Consider the following 24842-nt stretch of genomic DNA (forward strand, 5'->3'; position numbering starts at 1 on the left):
TAAGAAAACTTGGAGTTTTGAATCGACAAAACTTGAATTCAAGGAAGCTTGGAGAAGGGTAAATTAGATTCAAATTTAGTATATTCAAGTTTCTGTTTCTGTAGTTTCAAGTTTTCTTGAGTTGAAGGGGAAATTGTAAAGTAGTTTCAACTTCAAAGTAGATTCTACTTGACTCTATATACAAATCGAAGAAAAGGTGGTTTATTGTTGATCTTCTTCCCCTTTACGAGAAGAAGGAAAATTCTAAAGTAGTTTCAACTTCAAAGTAGATTCTACTTGACTTTATATACAAATCGTAGAAAAGGTGGTCTATTGTTGATCTTCTTCCCCATTACGAGAAGAAGGATTTAAAAGAATGAGTCTTAGAAGAATGTATTTATCACAAAAAATGTGAGAAAAAAATTATCTGTGAGATGGTATCTTCGAAATGAGATGAAAATCATAAAATCTAATAATAAAGTTTTAAATTTACAATAATTTAATAGAACTGTTATTTATCATTTCACTTGAACTAGTCTTTAAAAATTCCTCCATATCCAAGAGAGTCTCATGTTACTCATAGATATGATACTCATTCGACTACTTCATGGTAGTCTGGAGGAAGAAATAGAACCATTTCAAAATGAGCAATGGCACTTGGATGAAAAACTATAGAAATAACAATGACAAACTATTTTCACCTACCCTAAGAACTAAGGTCGCTTTTTCACAATGGCTTCCTATAGTGCAGGTTCTCCATCAACCTTGCTTTTCCACTTTTTATCACGATATGAATAGCAGCAGAGATGAAGAGAAGAAGAGATGAAATAAGAGTGAGATAATAGAAAGACTTTCTCCGTTAAATGGCTGCCGTTAACTGGATGATTTACCGCGCGAACCGAATAAGAATTCGCGTACAATCGACTGGAGGAGATTCCGCGCAAAAATCAAATCAATCCTGATGATGGTTGGCTGGGATAGTTGAAGAAATGTATCTTCAACGAAGGTCCCTATCCATTCACAACTACCTACTATATCAATTGTCGATGATATATTATAGATAAAGGTATTATCATAGATAAAGGATAAGCATAAGCTATATTTCTTGTCAATGATTATTATCATTGGATATCTCAAAGCAAATATCCAATATGATCCTTGCTTTCTAGCTCCCAATAATTTGCTTATGATGTTTCTTTGGCAGAGTTAAGAAACGTAGCAAAGTAACAGAGAATTCTCTTTGAATTATTCATTGTCTAAGAAAGCCCTCGAAATTCCTTGTAAAATCATAGTTCAACTAATTATCTAAATTGTCATTGTGAGAGATATGAATTATCATCAACTGAATATATTTGATGAATGCTCTACATTTTCAAATTCTATTCTGAGACGTCTCATAAACGACCATTATAGAAGTTGAATTCTTACGTCTATTCTCAACATCCATCCTATACTCAACGTCTATCCTAAACGTCGAATTGGAACGTCTGTTCCTAACGTTCCTATCCTAAACGTTCTATTTTGAATCATTTTATAAATTTCCACTATGGAAGTTAAACTCTCAAGTCTATTCTCAACTTCTATCCTAAACGTCATATTATTCAACGTCTATTCTACTTCAAACGTTTATTTCAATCGTCACATACGAAAGTGCTTCAAATCAAATCAAATCATTCATTTGCCATACAATAGATACATATTCAAAGCATAATAAAAGAAAATACATTATTTTATAATCAAAAGTATGAAATAATAAAATAAAATTGAGCATAAATTAAGCTTACACTAAAAGATTCTATTCATGAGACTGACGATTCCATCTATCAAGCTACATTATCCAGTACCAGTACAGCCTGTCTTGCTCCTGGGAGCTGATGGACTACAGTTTTCAATGGGATCCGAATAATCGATAAATATGATGATAGATGTCACCGAATATGAGTAAGTGGAATAACAGATCAGATGTAACTATTGATTGTAAATGAAGAACTATGCAAAAATTGGCAGTTTAAGAAAATAAATATATAAATTTAATAGACAGTATGGTCAACCTCATCCTCAAATCTTCAACATTTTGAAGATACACGCAAATCACGATCGTACACAAATGATGATCAAGCCATCAAGTGCGAAAAACGATCACATGATGAGAAGCGGAGGAGCTTTTGATAAAATATCGTGGTTCTGATTGAAATAATAATTAAATATCGATCGACATCACAACCACAACTCCGTAGTTCTGTATCAAATAAACTGTATCAGATGAACGATTTTGTATCAAATGTTCTGAACAACAAACATTTCCCATGCAACGGACAACCGCCGAGGTTTCTCTGTACCCGACACAGACCTCGCGGCGTATCATCAGCCTCTCCCTTCTTCTGGAACCACAAAGCAGCAGAGGGAGTGACTATAAGAGCGGCTATGACCACTGACGCTTGGCCGTCACTGCATCATTCTTTGTTTTTCCATCTCAAGACATCACACATCTTCAGAAATGCACCTTCGTCGACTGCTGCGACCTCCCCTACTTGCTCTAGTGGCTGTGCAAATTTCGGTGAGTTTCAGTGTTGCAATTAATGTGAATTCAATAAGTTCAAAACTTCAATATGAACAATAATATTATTATGTTTCTGCAGATTTTCGTGTGATATTTTCATGTGGTGTTTCTCATCTCTTATGTGGAAAGATGCATTCACTTGTGAGAATTTCCGCCGGTTATGATTAAATCAGGAATGACCCTGTATAGACGGTATTTACCGTAATTATAAACTCATAGATTCACGATAATCCACCAGTATAATAGACGCCGGTATTTTCGAATAGGTTATGGATTGCCTTCAAGATGTACCAGAAGCTATGCACCCTGAATAGGGATGTTAATCCCGGGATCCCGGGATCCCGAATCCCGGGATCCCGGTCCATTTTTGATACCCAACAATCCCGGGATTTTTCAGCGTCAATCCCGGGATTTTCGGGATTATAACCTGAAATTGTGAATCATATTTTTCCAAAAACAATTCAATATGGAATTTATTTACAGTGATGAATATGAGTTTTTATAACTAATTTATTGTTCTAAGTGTTTGACTAATTTATTTTACAGGCACAGCCTACAGTTGCATATACATAATATTGATTGTATACTGTACTCTGTACTGGCTTAATAGAATTTGAATTATCAGTTCGCATAATTGGCAGAATGGTTGTTGATCGGTTATGTCTCTACACTTGTTTCTGTTTACACAGCACCACAATTACCAGTCTAGACGGCGCAATATTTGCAATAGTGCTGATGGCATTTCCTTGAATTGCATTCTGAACTTTGAAAAGACTTCAGAAATAAAAAAGCACTCAACTATTCACTCTCTGTCTAATTATTTCTCTCCTCTTCTCTTTCTATATCATAAGTAGAATATCTAGTTGAAGTAAATATTATAGTTGGCTCTACGAAATTTCATTTGGTAGTGTAGTGGTTGAGCTTTCGCGTTGTTTGATTGGTATGGCGTTAAGGTCTTACAAAAAGTATTCTATTTTATTATTAATATTATCAATTCAAATGATATTAATTCACTTGACAGTATTTGATGTAATTCAAGTGTGAGCTATATCCCGTCCTGATGTAGGATAAAAATGTTTTTGTTCTACATAAAAAATACTCTGATGAGTTATCTTGCTTTCCTCAGTTCTCACTATCATCTGGGATACAGCAAATTTGAGGTAGGACATAAAATGAAACAGTTACTCCTAATCTTGAAAACATTTATAGAAATAGAATGTTCAATTTTAATATTATTCCCAAGTTTTTTTTTTATTTTAATAATAGCCTCTCCCTCTTTAATGTGCCCTTTTTCATCGCCACACACTGTTACTGAACATGTTATTGAGGAGGAACAATTGGTTAAAATACATTAAACTGATTTTTGCCAGTCCAGGGATCCCGGGGATTGATATTGGATAATCTCGAAATACCGGGATTGGAAATCAGTCCCGGGATTGACATCCCTAACCCTGAACCAATCTTAATTCTATTTTATGCCGCTTGAAATAATAGTTAATCTATTAGTAATTCTATCTATTTCAGCTGTACAGTAGTCCTCCTACTGTTTCATATCTGTATGCATGCTGCAATATGAATGACTTTATAGTTCTGATTGGTATTAATATTTTATACCGATTTTTTCTTAATTTTCCACTTCATCATAGACATTATAACACATTTCATTATAATGATCTAATTATCATCTCTATACAATATTTTGATAGAGAAATATCTCAGCTCCTTTATAATTGAAAAAGTGAATTTCAAGACTAAATAGCCATACTCTTTCTTGCTCACAATCCATAGTTTGGAAGCTGCACGATTCCACCTATTTAAACTAAATTGTGATTCAATCCTCATATGAGATTACACTTCGACAATGTGAATTGGTATTATTATATCGTTAGAACTCAATCATTTCGTGCAATGTTTAGTGCTAACGCCTGTTTCCACTCGTCTTTACTGTAATGTTGATTGGGTGATGAGTGACATGTTGATGGAATAAGGATACAATAATTGATCAATCACGTAACGTGCTGGTGTGCCAGTGCTTTGATCAAGCTACATTAAAATTCATTATTATATGATATTCACTTCGAGTTGCAAGATTCAAACATTAATAACATAGGGAATTCAATGAATTTCGAGACCGTTCAATGACATTTGATTCGTGAAAGCAATTGGAGGTGAGTGAGATAAGGGAAGAGTTTAATGATCTTTAAAGAAAAATGATTATTTTCCATATAGTGGGTACCCAAGGGTGATACAGGAAAATGATTGACCATTTAATAAAATACTGGAGAAAAAGGGTTGTGAATTCATTTTTCCAGATCTCACACCTGGATTGAAGAGTTGCTGAATATCCAGTATCAAGTGTATTCTATCATCAATAAAGGAAGGGGTGAAATATGGGATACAGCCCCCTCAACTATGTAGATATATCCTACCAATAAAACTATACATACTTGATTTCCTGTTATTGATAGTTCCATACTCACATCACCTGCACACGCAAGAGTTAGCTCTTTCAAAATTTGCAATATACAACAAAAAAATTCTTCAATCGATATTATACCGTGTGTCAGACCTACAGTCAGTAACGGCACCGATATCCCTTGCATAACTCAAACAAGTCATAGTTCTAAAGAGCTCCATTCTCATAAAATATAATATACCATAAATCTATCATTTCCTTTCCTGAAAATGTGGATACTTTCGTAAAATGTTTGTTACATCAGATTGAGTATCTCATATTCAATATTTGATCAGCATGCGTGGATCGAATGCAGATGAGAAATAATATTCTACCTCTAACAGTGACAGGTACAAATTTTTGAAGTTTCTTTTCTAGTTTTTTAAAAGGTTGAATGATCTAGTAGAAGCCACATAATGGATAATTCTAGTTTTTAGAGTTCTCAAAGTATATTGGGCTGAGCCTTAGTGTATATTCCACTATACAATAAAAGCTCTCTTGATAAGCTTATCACTTACAATATGCAATATTGTTCATCAAATACAGTTTTGGAAACTGTAGATAACAATCTGTTGTCTCTTATTTTTCAACTCATAAATTTCTCTTTGTGAGCTTTTCCGATTGTAAGGTCTCATGGAAATTGGAGAGATCACGAGAAAATACATTCATCTTTGGGAGCTTTATCCATTGTAACATCTCATAGAGATGATGAAAGAGAACTCATGAAGAGATTATGAAAATAACTGAACTCTTTTCATAATTTAAGTTGATATTGTGATCAACGATATATTCTATCGATAATGAGAGAGAGGCTTATTGAATTTCATCAATCAAGATGAGTTCGATCTGTGGCCGTGGTCCTCAAAACGATTACTTTGAAGTATCTCAATCAAGATTGAATCGAATCAATCAGCAATTAAACAAAAACATCCTCATGAATTACCGGAAATAAAGAAACTGAGAATACCATGATAATATTGTAATTAATTGTCACTTGAGAAGAGTGAGATTCAAATCAGTGATTTTTCGAATAATTTTTCTATCCCGATCTCAAAAGTCTCTGAATACGTAATATTCCTGAAGTCTCACAAATTATAGAAGTATCACAAAAGTCTCTGAATACACTTTCTCAATCCTTGAGAAATGTAACAAATTTATCCTCGAAAGTGGCACATATTACAGTAATGGGATGCAATTGAGATATGATTGCATCATGTAAACGTTCTGCTCAGATCCGACTGTGAGCGGGACGATTTCCTTCGAGACAAGGAAACATCGAACGTTTGGAAGATTATTGTGAGTGTGAGAGAGTGAGAGAGTCTGGTAAGTAGAGAATGGTGAGGGGAGAGAGGGTGTGAGAGAGTGAGAGAGATGATTGTTGATAATGAAATGCGCGCCAACACGAATAATAAACGCGGGAAAAAGGAAGGAAGCCGATTGGCTACGGCTCATTCATTCATTCTTTGGCGGCTTTTTGCAACAGCCAACCCGGAGACAGTTTTGCGACAAATGTCCACTATATTATTCTTTCCTCGCTTTCGCATCGAACCAGGATGTCAATATGACTTATTCGGAAGTGACAGAATCGAAAATTGCCAGCAATTGTCTACATGCTCACATATCTTGAAATTTCTTGTTATGACAGGCACGTTTTAATATATTTCAGAATTTTTATCTAAATCGCAAAGTATTGAATTCAATATGTCGTTAATCTTCTTCACGAGTACATTCATATTCATGGCAATTCATTTTTTACGGTTTTTATTTGAAAACAGGGAACAGGAGGAGCTCAGTTTTGAATTTGATGGAATACTATAGTAGCTACTTTCTTTGTTGATTGATGCAAAATATTACTAGAAATTCATATTCGTTCAGTGGGCAAATTGGAAAAATCATCTAAAGGTAAAAATAGACACTTTATAAAATGTTTTCAGTTTGGATGATTGAATCATTCAATGAGTTTCCAAATGGGATATGAGAATCAAACACTTCGTCAAAACCCTTAAGCTGCGTTTACACCAAAGTTATTAACAAAATGGTAACAACTCAATCCTTATAGACTCTATAAGATTGAACATAACTTATCATACACATGATGAACATATGTGTTTGTCAAGCTCCGTTCAATCTAATAGAATCTATAAGGATTAAATTATTAACATTTTGTTAATAACTTTGGTGTAGGCTAAACGCAACGATATTCAATCGTTGATCCCATTCATGCAGAACAATGATCCATCACAATAAAAATCACCATATTATTATATCCAAAAAAATTTTTTTGCAATGGATTTTCTAAAAAAATTACTAGTTTCCTCTAGTATATTTTCTAAGACACAAGCGGTTTCGGGTACTTAAGTCATTTGAGAAAAATGGAGGATACTAGTAATTATTCTATTATAAAATATCACATAGCCCAATACTTTAAATAAATGTAAAAATGGATAAAAACAATTTTTCGTCACATGATAATGAAAAATTACGTTAGATTTACCTAATTATCAAATTGAGCCTCTTTTTTTAATCAATTATTCATTGAATGTATTGTTTTCATAAGTGTTGAACATGATGAACTGAAACAAACTAGAGACCTCATATGCAGCGCTTTTCGTTAGTTTGTTGGTAGTTCCTCGGAGACATTTCCCCATTCACAGTACGAGAAATCGTAAATAGATCCGGAAGTGCAGCTGGGTTGTTCTATGAGCAAACTACTGGAAGTGTTTTTCCATCAACTATCACCGGTGATCTTGAATGGCAACAAAAGATCTTTATTATCGGGCCGAAATCGAGAGGGATTACGGTTCAGCGACCGTTGCAAACTACTTTGAACTCAGCAGGTGACACTTTGAGCGATTCCCTAATGACAACAGTGCAAACTGACACTCTGTCACAATAATTGGATTTCAGGCTTCACTGCACTGATCAGTTAGTACTCTCACTAAACTGACTAACTGGATTGACATAGCAAGAGGAAAATCTTTCACAAAATAATCATAGAAAAATGAGTGGTTCTATTGGAAATTGATATCTCTCAACTGGAAGATATTAAGTTAGAACTATCACAAATCTAGTTAACTAGATTGAAATAGCAACAGGGAAATCTTTTACAAAAATATTAATAGAAGAATTTGTGGTGTTTTGGAGTTGATATGGTGAATCTTTACTTACTTACTTACTGCGGTGGCCACTCGTACCCCAGTCGGTACTTAGCCTCATTAACTAAGCCTCTCCAAAAGTTTCGGTCACTCGAGTCCTCCGCTTTTAGGCCCATCCTCCTCATATCTTTCCCACCATCTAGTTTTTGGCCTTCCAGCTGGTCTCCTTCCTATAGGATTATTTATCTCAATAAATAATCTATCTTAGTCCACTGCTTGTCAGAGCGCTTTCTTCTCACCTCAGAATGTGTCCCGTCTACCGCAACCTTCTGCTTTTAATCTCACCCACTATGTCTGGTTCATTGAATATTTGGCTAATTTCGTAGTTGTGCTTGATTCTCTAAACTCCGTTCTCTAGTGTTGGGCCAAAATTTTTTCGAAGAATCTTGTTTCCAAAAACAATGGTCTTTTTTCTTCTTTTTTATTCAGTATTCATGTTTGTGAAGCATATAGTAGTACTGGTCTTATGATGGTTTTGTATAGTTTTAGTTTTGATATATGGTGAATCTTTACAGGAAAATATTTTTCAACTACAGTATAATATCGGATTAGTACCTTTTATCAATAAACAAAAATAATACAACCTGTGGATAACAACAACAATGAATCACTCGATTTCGATGGTCACAAAACTGGCATACTCAACTGTTACATCACATGTAAATCCATATTAAAATATGAAGGATTTAAATGAAATTTTGTAAGAATATCGATGAGAACATTCAAGCCTTTGAAGTTTGAGAGCTGATAACTCTGGACAGGAATGTATGAATGAGGAGCTCTCAGAATGTTGAGAGTTAGGTTCCACAAATAATATATGGAAAAGGAATAAATTCAAGGTATGGGCTTCATAATGATCATCACTTTACTGCAATATGCTTAGGTACAATAATAAGCAATAATAATACTTAGGTATAATAATAAAATAATACGGGAATAGTGGAATAGTGTATGCTAAGATGACAGGAGTGGTCAGGACTCAAGAGAAGGAATTTTATAACAAATTTACACAATGAAGCTTAGTCAAGTAGTATAATATTGGTTCGATGCTGGAAAATTCATTGCCAAATACATGTTATAACCACTTTAACATCACAAATTAAGTGCATCTAACAAAAATGATACATTGTCCTAATCAAGATAAAATGATCAAATGAACGCCTTCTACAAGTAAATAAAAAAATATTAATTTCTTCAGCTGAATCTTTTGTTTTGAAGCAGGATAAAAGACTACGCATTTTTCAGCTAAGAGTCTTATAATACTTCAACAGCTAAAAAGGAACTGAACATTCTCTAGCTGATTGAACAAGAAATATTCATTAATTCAAGTGCAATACTTCAATGCGATTGAGTGGGAAACATATATGGAAACATGTATGATAAGTGGAAAGAAATGTAGATGAAGCGAGTGAAAGGAGTTATTCAAATTGCTATTGGAAGAATCGAGTGAAGATTGCTACGGGAAAGGTGTTGTACAGGAATTTTGTAAACAAAGATCGCGTTCGTTTTTTGCAAGAAAGTTATCAAGTTTTTTTTATCAAATTACAATTTATTTCACCGAGAATATTCACGAACGACTTTCACGAAGATGGATCCGATAGCAGCCTGAAATAATAAAACATGTTGAGACGATTAAAATTTCCAGTTTTACAAACAATTCGTCAATCGAAAGTTGTCTTAACGGTGAAATTAGACTGGTCTCAATGTAACGTGGGCTTGTTTTATTTCTAATTAATTGTCTGATAATTAGTAGTTTAGTTGCAACTTCAATGTAACCTGTAATTTTTGGTACGGTATAAAAGTCTTCTAATTGAGTAGCTCCACCCACTCGTTTTGCAGAAATGGCTTTACCATGCGAATAAAAAACGTTTGATTCTCACATAGGTAATCATCAATACTCTGATTGAAAGCTCCTCAACTCAACGTTTCATATGATGAAATGTGCTCTTCAATAATCATTAAAAATTTCACATTCGATGGTGTTTATACAAATTAGGTCTTGAATCCTCATCTATATTCTCATCATCAATCTAAATAACCTACACTCTACCACTACGATAGGATAGTGTCTGATTTGTATGAATGCTGTTCTCTTTGCTTAATATTATTATGAAATCTTCATAAAAATATCTGGTATAAAGTCCAATTGTTAAATATATTACTTGAAATTTACACTGTCCTCCGAAATGTTGTGGAACTTCTCCATGATGAGGTGAAAAAGCGATTACACAAGTATTGTCAAATCCACAAAAATAAGTTTATTCAAAACCAGACTCGAGTTTCAACGCCATACTTTAGTTTCCACAGAAGATGATGCCAAGTATGGCGTTGAAACTCAAGTCTGGGTTTAAATAAATTTATTTTTGTGAATTTGACAATATTTGTGTAATCAATTTTCACCTCATCATAGAGGTAAATTCACAGAGCAAGCAGCTCTTAGCCCTGTACAGGGTAATAGTGAATATGATTTTTATTGTATCAGAAAACGATTTAAGCATTTAATCAGTCTAGAAATCATTATTACACAGGAAATAATAAATGTAGAATATTATCACTTGATGATTATAGAACCGTTTGAGTGGGAAATATCCATCGGACAATGAATAATGCGAACTGCGGGGAAACATAATTATTACCAAAAATGTCACACACCACACATAATGCTACAATAGTCAGGAATGTTACTACACCGGAACAGACATTTACCCGAGTGATAAAGACCGTAATACTTGTTACAGTTGGAAAGTGAAATGAAAAAGAAGAAGTGAAATTAGAAATGAAAAGTGATCTGTCGTTTTTCAATGGGCATCTGAGCGACATTCATTGGGCTGTCCATCTTTTATTCTGCGAACGGAATTGACGTTGATACGGAACAAAGAATTTTTGAGAATTCGCTGCCGTAGGCCTAGGCCTATATCAAGGAACGTGACAGGATGTTGTACGCTATCATTAGTCGGTAGCCGTTCAATTTAAAGAAGGAAAAGTGCACGTGTGATTGATGATTGTAGAAGTAGATGTAAATGGTTTCTTTTTGAAGAATAGAAATCCATATTCTTATGCAGAATATACAGAAGGAAACTCTCGATTTATCACTAGCTGGATCAACAGTCGATGACTAATAACAGAAAAACTTATACGATTGTTTTAAGATAATCATCATCATCTTCCCTTCAAAGATAAGGTTTATTAATAACCTGCTCCGGTATTTATCTCTTTCTTGGCCTCTTTAAGTTACATCTATATCATTTCAAGATTGTTATAAAATTGTTCTATTCTATGCTAATAATTATGGTCTTCTTCTTCTTTCAAACAGGGATTAGGCAATTGCCTGTTCCGACTCACATTCAGCTTATAATTAGAAAAAAGATGAATTAATTAATATAATCTAATCTAATAACATCACTATCATCATAAGCAACACTATAATGTACTGTTTATAGTTCGTACCGCGGCCAGGGGATCAAATCAATCACTGACAAACTTACAAACAGCCTCGGAAATAGCTATTTATGTATTAGAGCGTAATGCGCGACTTTATCGCTCGCGCAAAACAGTTATCACGCTTCGCGTCGCGTGATAATTTTGCAAGAGCGATAAAGAAGCATTACGCGCGAATTACATACAACATTTTTTCTACAACTGCCCAAACCTGTTAAATTACTTATATCGGCGGAGTTACAATTACCGACTTTTTAGGTTAAGATCTGACTTTTTGGCGAGCTGCTTACAATCAGCTGATTTGGGAGCGTAAAGTAAATCTACTGCGCGGATGGTTAGCGAGCGAAATAGTAGATTCTCCTCAGAAATAAGCTGTTTTACGAGGAGAATTGAGTGTGTAAATTCTTTCTTCACGCGCAGTTGTAGAAAAATTATTATTATGGTACCTATAGGTTGATTTTGAATGGTTCATTCATCTCATAAGGACAAAGGGAACTGTTATAATGATATAAATTTTCTCAAATCCCGAATATAGATCTGTGTTTGATAATCATTTTAAATCAATATATTGCATCTATAGTAAATGAGTAATTATTACATCACTCTCTCTCTCTTTGTGAAGAAGGAAGACAATTTGAGCGTGGAGGATGAAATAGGATTGAAAGTTGCATGGAAGAAATAAGTGAGCTTAATTATATGAATAAAAATATACATGTAAGACCTTTTTAAAATTATTTAGTCACAACATGTTTCGGCTATATGATGCCATTATCAAGTCCATCTCAAATAATGGCATCATATAATAATAAATAAATAATTCTATTTCCATCATAAATTTCATTTGATATTCATTTTAAGTTTTGGAAATTATATGACCATTTTGACATGTTTGACATTATTAGTAATTCATTTAATTGTAATTACTAAATAATTGTTAAGACGTATAGATTAATTTTTTTGGAGTTCAGTTCATCACTTTACAGACATTTTAGCGCACGACGTCTGTAGCATCCTGTAAACTTCAATTACTATTCCTAAGAAGCCAAGATAATGTTACAGCTGTCATATAGCTATGGTGAATGTGATATTTTCGAGCTCAAAATTTAAGTGTTTTTATTCTTTATTTTGTGAATTTATAGTTTGTTTCATGTTTTTAAGAAACTTTTATTATAAATCCATCCAAATTTAAAATTGTTTGTCTTATTCTAATTTATATTTTAGACTGTGATATGGTGTAGAAATTTGAATGGACATAGCCTATAATATTTGGACAATTTAAAACTAAATTAGGAAATTGAAGAAGTTTTAGGCAATGGCCTGTTTTTTCTTTTCCGATTCTTGTATTTTTTTGCTAACCTTATAAATAAATAAATAATCAGAAAGAAGTAAAAAATCAAATATAACAAAACAACATACATGAGTAGATCTCTGTACAACTCAATGATATGCAAACATACAATTAACAAAAAATAAAGCAGCAAACAAAAACAATACATTAACTGAAAAACAACTGGATTCATGAATTTATCCTTTCAATCCGGAACAAAGTACTTCTGTTCAAACAGATATTAAAGCCAGTATAGACGTATGTTATACAACTTCGGGGGTGTACCAAAGACAGCAACATCAATGTCATACAAAGTTTTCAAAACGAAGTGCTAAGGAACATTGTGGATGCTCCTTGGTATGTCAGGAACAGCGTACTTCATAGAGACCTGCACCTCGACCTGGTGTCCACCGAGATCCAGAGGCATGCGAGGGGCGACTGCACCAACATGACAACGTCGAGGCGATCTAGCTGTTAGACAATGGAGGGTTGGTGCGGAGGCTCAAAAGGAGGAAACTGTTTGAACTAGTGTAGTGCTTGTTCAAGTAGTGTCCAGTGAAAGAGCAGAGCAGTGATTGAGTGAATCTAGCTTCTACAGTGCAGTCAATAAGTGTACATATTAATTAAACAATAGCAGTAAGAGTTCCTAATGAGAAATTCACTGTTCAATTTTTCAAGTAGTATTTTAGGATAGAAAAAATTAGCTCATTAGTCCTTAGACTAGATGGCTATAGTATTGACCAATAGAAAAATTCATGAATTTCTAATCGACTCCAAATAAACAGTAATACAAACAATTTCAAACCGGGTTAATTCTTAGAACATCAACATCCGTTTGGACCCAGCCATGCTTTAATTTTATTTAAAAATTTATTCTTATTATTTCATTTCCTGATATCTATTGGGAAACTATTAGAATATTGTGTACCCAAGCAACTAAAAGAATTTTTGAAAATCATTGTACTCACTTTTTGAGATCTGAAAAAAATTGAAACTGCTCGTCTAGTATTAAAATTCAAGTTATCTGTACCCGAACTTCCACTTTTTTCATAGAATAATCGCAGAACCCTGAATACAAAAAGATATTGAACCGGTAAGACATTAATTGTTTTATAAAGTGGAAAAGAGCTTTCTCGCCTTGGCTTCCTTACAACTTCAAAGGTTCCACCCAGCCATATTGTTATGCCATATTGCAAATTTGAGTGCACCAATGCATAGTATAGCATTCTTAATACTTTTCATCACAGGAGTTTCGCAAGTAATACAATTTCCTGATTGACATTGTCATCTTATTATGCAATTTATTAATTTGGTAATTCCATATCATTTTCTCGTCAAAGATTAACCCGAGATACCTGAATTGCTGAACTTTTTATATTTCTTGGTTAAATAGGTAAATCAAATTTAAGTCGAAATCGAAGGGTCTGTAGCCGAATGGAATATAGCTGAAACATGTAGTGACTAAATAAATTTTAAAAATGCTACTTGGATTTCTATTTTTATTAATATACAAGAGTAGCCCTAGAAAAAAAAGGACGAGTATAATTATCTATGGAATTATTTTTGATCAATCAGGCCTATTATTCTACTGTAGGGAAGAGTTCGAAAAGTACCAATTAGTCTACAATCAATAATAATGGATGTCGCAGATCATTATTATTTTCTTATCGAATTCGAGATGGAAGCCCACCTAAAATTGCTTCATCATTTTTCTTACAAGGCCCAACGGCGGGGTAGGAAACCTGTTAGGGTAGAGGTATACCCAGACCCTAGCAATAAATATTGTCATAATATCGTAGTGATTACAGAATTAACATGAGAGAAGTAACATGATTTAATTAACAAGTTTGAGAAGTTACTTAGAAAACCGAAAGGTACGTTTTCGTTTTGTGGATGCCGTCGTTGACCACGACAGGGTGAATGATCTCAGATTGAGTGGATTTCAATTTGTCCAATTAACCTAAAAGATTATGTTCAATTATTTTTTAATGGGGGAGGTTGAGTTTATACTCTTAAATGGCAATCTGTTAATATTATTTGAAACGTTTTAATTCTTAGATAATAAACACGAATAACAAAAATTTTTCAGATCAGCTGTTCAAGCACACTTGACAATATGAATGTCTTCAGACAAAAATGCTTGTCGTCGTCGACTGCGGAAGTTTATGCACAAACGAAAACGCACCTCAACATTTATAATTTGAAGGCTGATATGCTGAGAATAGAAGGCTGATATCAGATTTGAAACAGTCAAATCTGACCGATTTTGTCACAAAAGATTGTGACCGTTTGACTTGAGCAGTCACGTAACTATCCTATGTGATGCGTTAAATCCACATCAATTTCCAAGCTGTATTGCCCATGTACAAGCGCTTTTTCAAACGCTTTCACTCTCAATACATATACCTATATATTCTCCTCTGCTACAAAGTCGTCAAATTGGACAGAGCAAAAAATATATTGACGCCCTCAACCTACCTAACCTGACCTAACACTATCCTAACATCGTTTTTCAGCTTAGAAACTAATTTTTCAAACTGATCGACTGGACAATTCAGTGTAAACGCAGGCGGAAAATCTGTAAGCGGCGTGTTTTTATTTTTCCTCCCAATTGAGAAAAGCGTTTTCCGTGTTTTCCGTCAGTTAAGATTATTTGCAGTCAACGGCTGCACAGGCAGTTTTGTACCGATCATATTATTGGCTCAGGTATTTTCCGTCTTAACTAAACGATTGCGATAACTCTTTCCAATAATAAGCTGGATGTTTTAGAAAGCTTCGTTTTTGCCTTGTCATTTTGGAAGGCTCCTTTATCTGTTTATTAGATTGCCTCTTCAGTTTACCAGTTGACACTTATAGGTTACAGACTATTATTGACTGGGACTGGGACAAGACCTTTATATAAGAATACATGGCAAACAGAATGATCATGAAAAGCTATTAGTATTACCTCATCTGTACAATTGTATATGTATAGTATTAAAGCATGATTGAATACTCACTTCTCAGAATCATTTGATGTCAAGAATCATCAATGGAATAAAACAATACCTAGACTAATTTAATATGTTAATAAATAGACTATTATATGAATAGACTATTTATATTCATAGACTGAAGATTGTAACTGACGCTTCCCTCAAGTCCTTGCAAATATACAAACGTACCTAACTACTTGATGTTTCCTTGGAGAACCGTTTCTAATTGGCAAAAAGTATTTGCTTCGCATGTTGATAAAACATTACAGTAAATGTTTTCAGTTCTGTACTGTAATAATAGAATAGAATAGAATATGTTTTTATTTCACAGAAAAACAAATAAAATACGTTTTAAAATAGTTCTCATAATATGTTATTGATGATTTTTCCATTCAATTTTCGATGAATTCATTATTGTTGATTGTAATAAACATGTTGTGAAATTCTCCTTTTGTTTCTAACAAAATCATTTTCAATAATTTACGTTTTCTTTTCAATCAGATATGTTCAAGTGCGGGTGCCGGTGAAAATCCAGTCGTTGAAGGAAAGCGGGAGAAAACCGCTGGAGGAAGGCATCCTGAGAAAAGAGGAACTCTGCGATTAACTGCCATACCAGGTCACAACACATTTCCCTACAGGCAAGTCAATAGTATAATGACATCTTAGAAAAACGAAATACTATTCGTTTGTCTCTGATCACATGCAAATTATCAGGGTTTGAAAATCTAAAACCTGTAAAAGACTACTCTTATAATATGAATTTGATTTTCGTTATACTGTTGCATATTGTGTCAGTGTTTCCTTGTAATTATTACCTTATTAATAATTGTTCACTCATTCATTTTATCAGATTCAGCAATTGAGTTCAATAGAGTCCAACAAAAATCAAAAAAGTCAACATTATTTTATCAATGGTTTGATACTCTTCCACTTTTTTCTTATATCATAGGCAATATGAGGTAATTGACGAAATTGTTGATTATTTTTAACTTCTCAGTTCATCGCTGACAATGACTTCTTCACAAACGACTCTCGCAATTTTATATCGCTTTTGCAACAATTAATCACAAATTCTTACATCACACAAAGCATCAAACATTTCTATAAGATCTACAAATGAATATGTTACCACCTGCCTGTTTGTCTTCCCATCATATTGTAGACCTACTCATTCGCCCTTCAAGGTTTGAATGCTTTCTTAGAGAACATTTCGGTTTCTTCAATAATTCGTAAAATCGAGCGCTGGATTATTGTCGACTTGTATAATTTGTAGTTTTGTATGCAAGATTTCTCTTTAATTCGCAGCCAGTTTTCTGGATTTTTCCAAGCATCAAGGAAGGGTGAGACCGTAAGATAATTACAGTGTACTACGTATGCTATGGCTAACTAATTCTCAAGACATGATGTCATCAACTAGATTTTACATAGACTGCCAGACGAGAGAAATGGAATGATTGAATATTAAGAAATAATTTGTCAATAATCCTAAACTTTTTTCATTGGACATTTTCAAAATCTGACAATGTATTTTGGAAATTTAAAATTTGAAGTCTATAACCATTTTTATATTATTTTACATTTTTAACAATACTATCTGTGATTGCTCATCAAATATCAAGTATCCTTCAATAATATGAACGTTAATTTTCCATTTTCATCTATAATCAGCCTGTTTCTCCTCCACCTTCTTCTCTTCCTTCTCCTCCTACTCCTGCACCATAGCCTCTATAATTTGTACCCTCCGTAATTCGTGGTTAACGCTTGGTCCGGTTATCTACGAATTATAGAGGTTCTACTTTATATCGATATTTTCAATCTCTATTCAAACATTTGATATAATTTCTCCTATTCGCAGGTACGTGTACCCACTAGGCCAGCCAGCCTTCGCGCAGTATGCTGCCTACAACACAGCTCCCCGCACACCTCACACAGCTGCATTGGCTTCACCCTCAGCTGGCCTGAAGCTGGCAGGCTATCCCGTGCCTAGCACTGCCATGCTGCTAGTAATGGCTCACCCCCATGCGGGCTCACCATACGCAGGCACCTTCATGCTCATACCGGCTGCCTCTGCTTATAACTACAACCTCCTGCCACAAGGTAAGTACTGTATCATCTCGATGATACATTTCGATACATTTCGACTATACCGGATATCCCACTAATGGTGAAACAGCCCAACACCATAGATTCTACATGAAATTTGCAACACAAAATGTCCAATAAAGTTTTTTATATCGACTTCCAAGTTTTCGAGATCTATCGATTTTTTTATATTTTCTAAATAGGCCTACTTACCGTCATTTATAACTAGAAAACTATAGCTGAAATTCTGAGGATATGGTTGAGAAGAAAAAGAAATTTCCGATGAAAGTCTAAAAAATTGTTCCTTTATGGGCACAAAAATTTGAAAGAAGTACATTAGTCAAAGTCAAAGTCAAATTTCAAACAATATATTTGCAATAAAGGAAAAACCTCGCCATTTTATATAAGCTTCCGAATGAATATAAACTTGTCAGGAAACTTTCAATACTAAAGTAACAAAAACCTCTTTCTCTTTCCAATTCAGAGGCCCGGGTTCAAATCCCGGCCAGGGCAAGATATTTTTCTCAGGCTACTCCCATGCTTCGTATGGTAACGTTTATTCCTCGGTCCCCGCTGCCCACTAAAAACAATCGTTAGGTCATGTCAGAGAACTTCAAATTAATCAGGTGCGACCTGGAAACTCTCCCACCAGACCTTAGTCAGCCATAGGTTACTCGAATTTATTATATTGCCATTTTGCCAACCATATCCTTTGAATTGAATTTTGAATTTTAGTTTTACAGTTATTAACGTTTATTACGGTAAGTAGGTCTGGTTTAGATATATTGAGAAGTCGATAGATCTCGAAAACTAAGGTTGATATAAGAGAATTTTACTGAAAATTTTTATATTTGCAAATTTCATGTAGAATTTATGGTCCTCGGCTGTGACACCTTCAGTGGGATACTCCGTATAATGAGATTCATGTTATAAAGATACGTTATGACAACGTTATCCACTACACGTGATAGTGAGTTTGACGTTATAAAACAGTTGGAATGATAGGGACGCACAATTGTCAATTCTCCGTTTCCACTGCCTTCTATAGTACATATCTGTGTTTGAAGTTATTCTGGTATATCTGAGTTGATATCAATAATTGGTTCATTAATTGTTCATCCTTGTTAATAATGCTCCTCCCAAAATACTTCTCACAAAATATTCTTACACTACAATATTCTATTAGACATAAGGTAGCACTGTCTTCATCATTCACTTTCATTTTTTTATTAAAATATTATTAACTTTTGTAAAATTTCCGACTGTAAGCTCTTTTGTTAGAATATTTACATTTCATGGTTTAAGTTAATTTATTTTTAATTGATTGCATCAAATAAATTATACAAATGGACTTTGATGGCAACTCCCAAAATAGAATTTTTCTCGGGAGTGTCTTCTCAATAGAATAATTATTTCTTGTAGTAATGTTGTGTTTGTAATGAATGCTTATTGAGAAATAAAATCATGGCTCATATTCAAATGAAGTGCATATTGGCATGCGCATCGCATCAAGCCCAATCATGCTATTGTTTTGAGGCATACTTGCTGTTTTTGCAAAGCTGCTAGCTCTCTAAACTATATCAAAGAAAATGTCATATATTCCTACAAAAAACAGTAAGGATGCCTAAATGCATATGTGATTGCCGCATTAATATAGTGTTGGAAGTGATCTGACACCACGTCATTCACATAGTGATTTCATGAGGGTGATTTAATGAGACTCAGATGATCATTTTGATGGAATTATTCAATAATATTGTGAAGCAAAACAAAAAACTGACAGTATGATATTCAAAACTTATATTGTTCATTGTTGTGGTCACACATCACAAGCTTAGTTCAGCTTTGATGACTGTCAACAATCAGGGATTCTGAACTACGAAAAAGGCTCTCTAAGCCTAGACTTTGATATCAAGGCGAACAACTTGATATCTGTATTATCTGTGTCAGATGTTGAAACCTAATTATTTCTAAAGTACATCCTCGGGTAAGTTATCATCAGGGTGCTGAAATACAGTTCATCACATGAAATTCAGAGAATGGTTTAGCTGTATGGTCGAAGTAACAGCCTCTGCTATCTTATCGATCAGAAGAGATAAGATAGCAATTCTCAGCTTGTCCCGTAATTAAAATTAGTTTGTATTTTTAAAAATCAGTATTATTAATACAAGTTTGATCACTAGAGGAGCCGACAATTTTGATGACAGTTACTCCTGGTGGTTCGGAACCCACCAAAGCCGTGGGCACTCTCATCATCATCCTTCTCATTACCCACGTACAATCTCATATGAAACTTTTACACACCATCAAACTTACTCAAGTGGCTTCTCACTGTATGTTAGAATACGATCAGTAATGATAATTATAAAACTGTCACTTTTTTGCAGTGGCAGCAGCACCGGCCCCAGTAGCAGCTGCACCAGTTCCGGGGAGAGTGGCCTATGCCTATGCCATCCCAGCCACCCCCGCAGCACACTACATCAAGCCTGGATATGCCAATATAGTCGCCGCTCATCAGCTGCTCTACAAGGTTAGCTAATATTGAAAAGTACCTTGAATACCATAAAAGAGCAACACTTTTATAAAAGTCTAATAATATACTCGTAATATTGGAACACAATAGAATAATATCAAGAATAATACTATTTAATCACAACACAACTAGTTTTAAGTCGTCAAGAGCCATTTTCAGGTGTAATCACCACACTATATATCACTTAAAAATGGCTCTTGAAGCGATGAAACTATTGTTTTGTCATACAATAAAAGGATAATTTTTATATTCTATTGTGTTTCAATATATTAAGGACTTCTTAAAATAAAAGTGAGTATACTCCCAATAAAAACAATATAAAAACTTGTAGTACCCTTTTATTAAAACATTTAAAAACTTTGAAATATTTTAACTACTAGTTTCGACCATAGGTCATTCTCAAGATAAAATGTAAAAATAAACAAGTTGACACTTTATTAAACAAGAATGTTTTAATAAAAGGGCACTACAAGTTTTCATATTGTTTTCATTAATTTGAATAATGTAGCCCATATAAGTGAAGTGATTTTATACTCGTAATAGTATAACAAAATAGGAATAAATTCTGGACTAAGGCGTTGCATCCTCAAGTATGCTAATAGTAACCTAGTCTTGAGTTTGAATCGCGCCGGTAAGCATGGGTACTTGATCACCTCATCAAATCACCCTCTCACTTTTCATTACTTACGCTCAAGCAAATATCTCATGTGGGAATTATTCGCAATAAAATGTCATTCCTTTCATTATGGATGATGTCCACATAAGCATATATCAACTCCCAGATCACTACACTAGTCCGGCTACACTAGTCCGGCCGTTCTATTTTTGTAGGAAGAAAAATGTAGTGAGCTATAAAACTTGAATATCTTCTATCCATCAGGAAATTAATTGCAGCTTTTGACTGTGCTTGGCGGATAACTAATTTTCTTAGTGAAAAATACCACTATCATTTCCAGTTGTTATGATCACTTATTTATCTATTTATTCAAACTGCTCTATGAGAAATCACCTACTCCCATTTCACTACTTACAACAGGTAAAATAAGAGCTGATAGAATAAGGTCCTGAAAAAGAACAGGATTCTTTTTCAAAGTCAAGAAATAAAAACGAAAATGGGAACTTTCTCATGCATTATTGTCTAACCCATATTATATTCATTGTGTATAGAGTTGTTACATTCTATATACTCAATGATTATATCAAATCCAAACTTTACTGATCAGCAATTCGTGTGGAATGCTATACACTTGTATCTAATTTTTGTGTGACAAAGTTTCCAATTTGCTAGGCGTGAATCTGATTCATATGATGATCTGAACCAATTAACCTAGAATACAAAGTAGTGTTCATGAAAAGATGCGCAGTAACAAATCTAAACCAGCTGGTCGGTGTGACGTCATGGGTGCTCATTGAGACGTCATTGGTGCTTTTTGAGAAAAATACTTCCAAAGTTGCTCAATTTAACATTGAGAAGATAGGAAGAATCAATACCTACTATTATTATTACCTAAGTAATAGTAGGTATTGGAAGAATAGACTTTTAGATCATCAATGATGTCACACCGATCATCTGACACTGATCATCAAAAGATCGAGATGCGCGTGATCAGTACCTTGTATTCTAGGCACCTTGATCTGAACGTTCAACAAACTCAATCATAAATTAATCGCTTCATTTACTCAACCAGGGACCCGGACTTTCGTCATCGTCGCAGGTTGGCGGAGGAACGTCCACCTACTCCGGTGAGGACGAGACAGAGAGCGCAGAGTCCAGTACGGTGTCAACTTATGGCAGTCGGACAAGGAATGCCCCCAACCCCCAGCCACAACAGCACTTCAAGGGCCGCTGAGGGGTGTGGGGGGAGAGTTGTGCCAACGTTGCTACGTCCAAAGATATTTAAAAAAAGTGTATTATAGTGTGGTTCACTGTCAGCAAACCTCATAAATAACATCAATGCTTCCTGTTCAATTAACGCTGACATTTTGTAGTGGATCTCACTATATCATATATGATGAGAAAGCAGACATTTCAAGGAAGGTTATGCCAAAATTGAGTGTTGCAAATAATGTGTTGTTTGGTAATGAGGTGGGGAAAGCGAACATTTTGATAGTTGACCAAATTAATAAATTACTCAACGATTCAATCAGTGATGCCAACATCCCAGGAGAGGATTCAGGGGGGTGCTTTAATGGAAGGTGCACGAAAATAATGAATACTTTCAAAATGTTCATAAATATTCTGTTGATTGTTGTGAATGAGGCCCCTCTAGTTCAAAATTTATTGATGAAACTTTTTTTTTTGAAGAAGATCGTACAGAAGAGGATAAGATTATTTTCCCCACATACGACTTCAAAGCCCTACTGGGGAATTATATTATTTCTTTGAGATATTTCATTGATCTGAAACGAAGATCGAACATCATTTGAGAAGAAAATTTTCAATATAAAAGTTATGTTAATTCGAGTATATAAGCCATACTTTCGCTCTTCTAAATGATACTATTTCGATATAGTTTTCAAATTTGGGAAAATAGTATAAGAATTATGGGTAATGAGAGTATGTGATAAAATTTGAGTAATATACATCAATTCAAATTCCATATGTCGATTGCTGGGACTTAAGCTTGAGCAATCTCCACTTCAATTTACTAAGTTGATAAGTTTCGATTGAAGCACCTTCCAAGATGGAGCTACGAACGTTTTCATTACTATTCTGCTGAATGAGACGAACATTGGCAGGAGTTTGAGTGATCTAATTGAATTAGTTTGGTCCAAATAATGATTTTGTTTCAACCAAAATGTCCATCAGTGTGTATTTATTTATTTTTGAAGTTATGGGGAAGTATATCTAATTTATGTATAATATTTCTTATATTACTCTCATGATAGTCATAAAGAAAAATACAAAAACAAATTGTGGATGATAGTGGTCGTTATCAAATAATAGGACGAACAAGTCGTACTTTTAATAATACTTCTGTTGAATTTTCATCGTTTGATATTGTTACCTGTAAAATAAACTCATGAATAGGAAAATATATAATAATTTGATTATTTGAACCTATGATTTACTACAGGATATCCAACCATCAATCGGAGATCTAACTACTCCTTGGAATCAGTGTAAATCATATTATTGCTCCATTTATTTCTCGGTAACAATAGATTGCTAAAAGATTGTTGTGTAAAAAATGTTTTTTAACAGAACTATGAAATAAAAATATTTCTATCCTTCTAAAACAAATATACTTATTCATACTATTTGTGTTTTGTGTTTTTCAAAATTATTAAAAAAACTGTAAATATTCATAGAGTTTAAATTTATAAATACTATGGTATAGTGTATCATTCAATCAATCCCATAAGTATCCTCCATAATGTTATTATATTATAGTACCAGGAGGCTTGCAACTTTGAAAAATTGGGATCTTTGAGGTGGAGAAAAAATAAAATTGATCTATAAGTGTTTTCATTCAGTTTGGGGACACTGTATAGAGTATTGGAATTGTTGTACCATCTCACGCAATCAGAAGCCACGCATCAAAAGTGAAGTCTCTTCTGTCGATGTACTAAGATTTTCAACATTTTGTCTTCAACGATGAAGTATTTTTTATCACAATTTTGTTTCATTGCGGATGATGTCCACATGAGCTTCTTGCTTGTGCGTGGGTAATAAAAAGTGGGAGGGTGAGGTATGAAATTATCAAAACTCCATGCCTAATGGATGTGATTGGGCGGGATTCATACCCGTGACCAGGTAACTAGCAGACTGAAGGTAGTCTTAATCAACTCGGTTATCTGGCCGGCAAATTGATGCCACGATTGTCCCACGAGACATGTACAATTGAACTTCAACTCAACCACCATACTGGGGTGTGGACTGTGCAACATACTAATTTGCAGCATACTTAAGTTACGAACAGAACAGTCAGTTCAATATAATAATATTATGTAGATTTCAGCTCAAAATTGATCTTATATATCTTTACGTATTTGTAATGATTCAAAAAAATGTTTTTATTAGTGTACAGCTGTTTGGTGGCATCGATCTCCACCACGACGTTCTGTTCGCACCTTTAGGTGATTTCAAAGCTTTTCTGCTGCACTAGAAAACCTGTAAAAGACAAATTATAATATTGCTATAACATCGTTGTAACTTGTTCTTCTGTTATAACATTTGTTATTGCGATGAATAAATAAATATTTGATGGCACATGCAAAACTAATGATAGTGATGTCACCTAAGTCAATAAGTACTGGATCAATTTACATAAGGTTTAGGCCAAATCAAAGGTAAGTGCTCCTATGTCATATATATAATGTTATGGGGTTTACAAT

General features: G+C 34.1%; 1 protein-coding gene across 1 annotated transcript; it reads left to right on the forward strand.

The window, feature by feature from the left end:
* The first annotated feature begins 2410 nt into the window (after positions 1 to 2410).
* Positions 2411 to 23765, forward strand: LOC111057115. Its single transcript, XM_022344558.2, has 5 exons — positions 2411 to 2536; positions 16391 to 16527; positions 17745 to 17986; positions 20359 to 20501; positions 22193 to 23765. The coding sequence occupies exons 1-5, from the start codon at positions 2477 to 2479 to the stop codon at positions 22352 to 22354; spliced, it is 744 nt and encodes a 247-aa protein (XP_022200250.2). The 5' UTR covers positions 2411 to 2476; the 3' UTR covers positions 22355 to 23765.
* Positions 23766 to 24842: the final 1077 nt, after the last annotated feature.

This window comes from Nilaparvata lugens, chromosome 11 (assembly GCF_014356525.2).
Source record: "Nilaparvata lugens isolate BPH chromosome 11, ASM1435652v1, whole genome shotgun sequence".
Taxonomy (NCBI): domain Eukaryota; kingdom Metazoa; phylum Arthropoda; class Insecta; order Hemiptera; family Delphacidae; genus Nilaparvata; species Nilaparvata lugens.

What these genes read in the sequence shown, in the direction of transcription:
- LOC111057115 (XM_022344558.2), top strand. Translation starts at nt 2,477, where the DNA reads ATGCACCTTCGTCGACTGCTGCGACCTCCCCTACTTGCTCTAGTGGCT. An exon ending in CACAACACATTTCCCTACAG is followed by an intron (nt 16,528 to 17,744) that starts GCAAGTCAATAG and finishes TCCTATTCGCAG; the next exon opens with GTACGTGTACCCACTAGGCC. An exon ending in CTACAACCTCCTGCCACAAG is followed by an intron (nt 17,987 to 20,358) that starts GTAAGTACTGTA and finishes ACTTTTTTGCAG; the next exon opens with TGGCAGCAGCACCGGCCCCA.